General features: G+C 51.9%; 1 protein-coding gene across 1 annotated transcript; it reads left to right on the forward strand.

Moving 5' to 3' along the window:
• Positions 1-228: 228 nt before the first annotated feature.
• On the forward strand, positions 229-3,130 carry LOC101051587 (putative cystatin-9-like protein CST9LP1). The gene is made up of 3 exons (XM_003942925.2): positions 229-468; positions 2,006-2,119; positions 3,041-3,130. The coding sequence occupies exons 1-3, from the start codon at positions 229-231 to the stop codon at positions 3,128-3,130; spliced, it is 444 nt and encodes a 147-aa protein (XP_003942974.2).
• The last annotated feature ends 3,588 nt before the right edge of the window (positions 3,131-6,718 follow it).

A 6,718-nucleotide genomic window follows, 5' to 3' on the forward strand; every position in this document is an offset into this window, starting at 1 on the left:
CTGATCTTTCTAATCCACCCCCATGGTTGCTGCTACTCCTCCTGGACAAGAGATGATTGAAGCAACTTTGTCTGGAGGAGGCAAGGCCACATTTGGGAGGGACAGATTGTAATACAGTGGGGAGTTTCTGCCTGAGCTCAGGAGTTTAAGGGTCAGAGCTGTGTGCAGCAGTTTCCTGTGGGAGTTTAACCTGGGAGGGCTGGAGTCAGGGGTCCAGTGCTCTGCACCATGCCGAGTCTGCCACAGAGCTGGGCTCTCTTCTGGGTGCCACTCATGCTTCTCTTTGGCTCCCAGCTCCTGGTGACCTATACCTGGAGTTTCCAAAAGGAAGAGGAGTGGAATGACCAAAAACTAATTGCCGTTTATCTCCCTTTCACCCTGGAGTTTGCCGTGTACACATTCAACCAGCAGAGCAAGGACTGGTATGCCTACAAGCTGGTGCGTGTCCTGGATTCCTGGAAGGAGCAGGTTGGTGACCACGCTGTCTCCTGCCGGGGTGGGGAATGTGTGGTCAGGGCTTAGCAAGGACTCTTGGTTCACCAGCTGGAGTCCGAACTTGTATAAAATACAACCTAGAAAGTTACTTTCGTCTTTATGAAAGATATAAATTAGAATTTTTTTGAGTCTAGGTCTACTCAATACTAGATATATTGGTCAACCTCCATGATTTTTATGGCATCACTTAACTGAAGAATAACCTCAAAATAAGGAAAACTGAGAAAATGAGGCAGCAGGTAAGAAAATAGGTCGCACCAAAAATGTCCGCAGAAACTGAGAAACATTTCAAAGAAATTAGAAAAGAGATCATCAGAGTAAAAGAAAGGGAAGAAAGAGAGACAGAGAGACAGGCAGATAGGCAGAAAGAGACAGAGAGAGAGACAGAAAGACAGAGAGAGCTGATAATTCAGAAAGTGAAAAAAGCAGCGCTATCAGCTCCCGCTGCGAGGTCAGTTCTGATTTCCACCTGCTCTGGGCTGCGTGCTGTGTCTACACTCAATGAGTTGAACATTGTGTTACACTCTTCCTCAGTCCATGGTCCTTAATCCTAAAATGTTCTCCTTTTAATGGAATCGGGAATGCAGTCGGGAGTGCACAGTTCACCTGGGCTGTCGGCATGAACAATTAAAATGCCCTCCTAATGCAGCACTTCCGGCTTCGGGGGAGAAGGAGCATTGCTCTTCCTTTGTCAGCACCGAGAGCCTGAAAGCAGGGCAGAAGGACTCGTGCTGCACAGAGCTTAAGTTCTGCAAAGACTCTGTGCAAGGCCCTGGCTGGTTCTCTGCCCCTTGCCCTCTGCTGTGGAGCCTTCCACGTGGCCTCGCAGATGTGGCGAATCTCAGAGGCAGTTTGGGGGCTGGGAGGAATGCCTGGAGCGGGAGGGAGGGTACGGAGTGGAATGAAATAGAATGGAGTGGGAAGGAGAGCAAGGAGGACTTCAGATTGCCTTTGTAATAGGGCAGATGGTGTTTCTTAAAGCCATTGTCCCCAGGGTGTGCGCCTGTGTGTAGTGGGAGCTTTGGGTGGCATTCTTGCATTCTTCTTGCTGGAGGTCAGGTGGATGGTTTGACAGCACGCTGCAGATGAGCCTCCTTCTGTCCCAGGGCTGAGGTTGCCCTGAAAACTCTTGGAGAGCCAACATCCTCCCAAGCATGCAGCGACTGTCCTCTGAAAGTGAAGCTGCAGGATCAGATACCTGCTGAGAGTGAAGCTGGGTCTCATTGCGGAAGACGGGGAGGTGAAGCTGGAGACAGAGGACGCATTCATAGGGTCTGACAGCCTGTGTTTGTCCCAGAACCCACCACGAATACCTGCTCTTTGCTCTTAACTCCTCAATCTGGAGAAGGTCTCCTGGTTTTTACCTCCAGTGAGCTGATGCCAGGTCCATGTACGAGCTCCTTAATGGAGGAGAGTGTTGTGGCCTCTTCCTACGAGGTCACGTCTTCCCAAGGAGTTACCTATGAGCAACTCAAAGAGTGTGTCCATTTTAATCTCTTTTATTCAACAGGGTGATGATAAGATGACATTCTCCATGAATCTGCAACTGGGCCGAACCACATGTGGGAAATTTGAAGACGACATTGACAACTGTCCTTTTCAACAAGGCCCAGAGCTGAACAATGTAAGACAGGGCACCAGCTTCCCGCATGTCCACAGCTGTGGGTGCAGCACGGGGCGTGGTGTGGGTACGGGTGCAGCTGACAAAGAGACTTAGAGGAGTGAGCCCTCAGCGGCCTCCACCAGGCCACTCTGCTTGTGCCTTCATGGGGAGCGCAGAGGGCAGGCAGCCAGGGGTCCCCTTGCAGGCTCCTGGCCAATCTGAGTTTCCCAACCTGCCCTGCCATGCCATTGCAGCTGCCGGTACCCAGGGCACATGGGCTTCAGACTGCTTTTGGCCCCTGGGGTCCTGGTCTTCTAGGCCTGAGTAGAGGCTTCACCTCTCTGGTCTTCCTCCCCAGCCTTCCTCTGCCTTCTGAAGAAAGAGCCTGGTGGGGTTCCAACATCACCTCTCTCTGAGTGTGCGGTTCTCAGGGTCCCCCTATCCTGACCCAGAGCCTGAGGGAGGTGGAAACTGTGGGCGGCCCCACTGCCCTCCCTCCCTGGTCCGGTGCTGGCCCTGGGGACAAGGACATAAGGAACCCTGACACTGTGCACAACACAGCTAGCATGACTTCACCCCCTTATCAGAGGACTGGGTAATAGGTTCTGTAACTGTTTCAATCTGAGCACAGCTCCCTCTGGAATGGAGTGTGCCGTGCTGTTCTTGGGGGATGAAAGACACCAGCCAGCCTGGGTTTCCCCTGGAGGCCGCTGGCTAGGGAGGAGGGTGCCAATACAGGGGTTCCTGGGTCAGGAGGGAGCCACAAATCACCCTGAAAGTCTGGAACAGCCCATAACTCAGGATGAAGGGCCACACTTGGGGACCAGAGCCCAGCCCTGGGAATGGGCAAGACCGAGATGGAGCGTGTGTTGATAGCAGAAGCCACAGGTGTCTGCTTCCCGAGCCCCCACCCACTTTTCCTTCCTGCGCTTGCTCCCTCAGACCCACACCTGCTTCTTCACCATCAGCCTAGAACCCTGGAGAACACATTTTGAACTCTGGAACAAGACATGCTCAGCCGGGCATTCCTGAGTGGGACCCAGCCACGTGCCTGGCCACGTGCTGTCGGCTCCTTTCCAGCACGCCGGCAGGTCCTCAACACGGCCCGGCAGCGCCTGAGCAGCTCTGGGCTCGCACGTTCTCATTTTCCATGTGTTAGATGCTCATGCTCAGGTATTTTAGAAATTCTTCATTGTCTAAGTTGATCATGTAGTATATATCTTAACAATTAGCATTTTAAGAAGCGTTGTGTGCCTTGATTCCGGACGGAGGGCCTGGGCATTTGATGGAGCTATTCTCAGCAAGGCAGCCTCCTAGGCTCTCAGGGGTAGGTTTTCTCCCCATCGGGCCTCCTGAACTGCCTCCAGAGGCACAGCTGAGCTGCATCTGAGCTGCCGCCTCAGGGCTCATGTAGGCTGCAGAGGACCAGTGACAGTGGCCTCCTGGGGAGGAGCAGGACAGGAACTCAGGATCCCACACGGCACATGTGACATTGGCGCTAATTCCCAGCGTGCAGGTCTACTTACTGTATTAGCTGAGAACGACCGGCAGCTATGGACACCCTGTCCACATCTCCCAGACCACGCCTCAGCATGCCTTCTCTGCAAAGATTTTACAAGTAACTATTTTGGTCTTTGTAGGCCATGTAGTCACTTTCTCAACTACCCAACAGTGCCTTAGTGTGTTGAAAGCAGCCATAGACAAAAGTCAGTAAGAGCGGTCATGTCCCAACAAGACTTTGTTTACACATGGAAACCAGCAGATGGGGCTGCATTTGGCCCTCGGGCCATGATTCCCAACCCTAAGGTCAAGTCTGAGAGTCACACTCCATCTTCAGGAGGGAGGCAGGTGAATGTCCCAGTCTCCCAGCGTCCGGGCACCTGATTCAGAGGCGCATGCCACATGGTTCAAAGAGCTCCGTAGCAGGATGAACGCCCGGCCCCAGGGTAACACATTGGTAACAGACACGCTGCGTTTCCCCTTCTCTGTCTCTCTTGCTCACTTGTGTGTCCTGGGATCACCTCCAAATAAACTACCTGCACCTGCCAGTCTGCGTTTCAGGGTCAGCCTTTGGGGTCCCAGCACAAAGCCATCGTTTGGACCATTGTCTTGGGATGTGCCCTTCACAGACATTCTGGAAGGGTGGTCCCTAGACCACATGCATTCAGGCAAGCAGAGGGGAGAGCCAGGCCCGGAGGCCTCCCTGTGGTCTGCCAGCCCTGGGGTGGGCACGGCTGCTGCACTTTGTCCCATCTGGTCTCTGGAACCCACACAGCCCTGCCCTGCCTTGTTCCAGACTTGAGCAGGTTTTCCTCTGAGACCTTCCCACCACCTCCCCTGTGCACTCCCACCCTTGGTCCTTCTCTTGACCCTGACTCCGTCAGCAGAAGGAAGCTCAGAGGAGGCGCTTTATCCACAGTGATTCCCACAGGTGTCTTCCAAAGAGCCGGCCCCACTAATTTCATTCAAACATCATTTCTGAGGCAGTTCCCAGGACAGGGTCTCATGGGGAGTGAGCCCACTGTGGGGGGTGACCTGGCCCAGGACTCTGTGGAAGCAGAGTGCCCCCTCATGGAGCAAGGGGAGAGGAACCCACCCCAAGCACGTTCCCTGGGAGGATGTGCTAGTTTCTGCCTGACTCAGATTACATGAGTGTGTCTTTAACAGTTTTCTGCATCCCCAAGAAATATATGTCCACAATTTCTGGGACATGTTGACTTCTACATATTTCCAGGACTCTCCGTCACGCATGACATGACCTCAGGGCACAGGCCTAATTAGAGGACAGCTCTTGCATTAAGGGCCCTGTTCCTTTGGAAAGGTGTCCTCTTGCCCTGCCTGAGGACAGCTATACTTTCTCCTGGCGATAGCTACACTTCTCCTTCAGAAATCTGTGTGGTCAAGAGTCAGAAAATTAGGTTCATAGATGCTGAGCGTAGCCATGAGGTGGGCCCCTGAGCAAATTCTGTGCCAGAGGCTAAGGCCAGAGACATGCTGGGAACATCTGGTCAGTAGTATTCCTGGACCCCAAGCCCAGGAAGGAAAAGGGGCACAGATTGTAGTGGTGTTACGAGCTTCCTCTTTCCCCAGAAATGTGAGTTCTCATTCAACTCTGCACCCCTCAGCTCCTAATCTCTCATCTGCTGTCTCTGAGTCACTTATATAAACATGGCAACCTCTGCTTGGCTATCCGCAAACGGTGACAGCTGAAATCACACGAGGCAGTAGAAGAAAACACTAAATGTAAATTAATTCCACAATGTGCTACGTACACACTGCTTTATTCTACACTGCGGGCACTTTCCCATCTGCTGGGGGACATCTGGATACTTTCCTCATTTTTCCCAGGAGGTCAGGGCCAGGACGCGGCCCTGGGGAGACTGACCATTGTCATGAACACGAAGTGACAAGGAGAATGTGAGGAGGTTTTTGCAGACTCTACAAACCTCTCTCACGAGGTAGAGGAAGGGAAGAGGGGGTGGAACTTGGGGAGGGCAGGGAATTGCCAAGATACATACACAAGGACACTTCCCAGCTGTCAATCCTGGCCGTGCATGTGGTCTCAAGACAACTCCTACTCACTCCACATGTCCCCTTCAGGTCCTAACATCCAGAGTCCCTCATGTCCATATGCATCCTGTAAGTTGGAGATGTGATTCTTCCCCGGCCTCTGCTGAGCCCAGAAAAGGAACTGTCCTAGTCTGTTGGTGCTGCTATAACAGAATAACACAGGCTGGGTAATTTATAGGGAATAAAAATTTTTCACAGCTCTAGAGACTGAGAAGCCCAGGACCAAGATACCAGCATCTTGTGAGGACCTTCCTGCTGTGTCCTCACGTGGTGGAAGGTGGAAGGGCAAGGTACACTGCGTGAGGCCTCTGTTATAGGGCCTTAATCCCACCCATGAGGGAAGAGCCCTCATGGCATAATTATCTCTTAAAGGCACCACCTCTTAATTCCATCACATTGACAACTCCTGGATTTTGGATGGGACGCATTCAGTCCATTGCAGGAATATTCCCTGCTTTGTAAGGAGAGTTTTTGACATTGTCTTCCTTTTTATTTTTTTTCAAAGTTATTCATAAGGGAGAGAAAAAGAATGGCTTGATGGCAAGATGACACTTGAATCCAGGTTGTCATCTGAAGAGCAAGGTCTTTGATGTGAGGGTGAAGGTGGGATCTGGCATCCCACTGGCTGTGTCCATCCTGCATGGCCAAAGCTAGCAGCCTTGGTAGAAAAGGAGACAATTTGGGGGTTTCTCAGGAGTCTGTGTGTCCACACATGCCACTTCCTTTCATGCTCACACAAAAATGTTGCTGTTAGTCAATAAACTCAAAAATCCCGTGAGTCAGTAAAGGGCCTTCATCTTGATTCTTCATCCTGAGTCTGACTCAATGGGTCACCAGAGGCCAGATAGTTTTGAAGAGCTACACCCGAACCAATGCATGTATCACATTAACAAAACTGACTCTAGATGTGGGCAGTAGAGTTTGGCAGGCCCCAGAAAACAGGCGTTAAGAGTATGATGGAAACAAGTAGCCCAGGGCATGTGAACACCCAGGTCCCTCCAATGTTCAATCACACTGTCGGGACTCAGCAAAGAACACCCTCCTTCATGG

This window comes from Saimiri boliviensis, chromosome 9, assembly GCF_048565385.1.
Source record: "Saimiri boliviensis isolate mSaiBol1 chromosome 9, mSaiBol1.pri, whole genome shotgun sequence".
NCBI lineage: Eukaryota > Metazoa > Chordata > Mammalia > Primates > Cebidae > Saimiri > Saimiri boliviensis.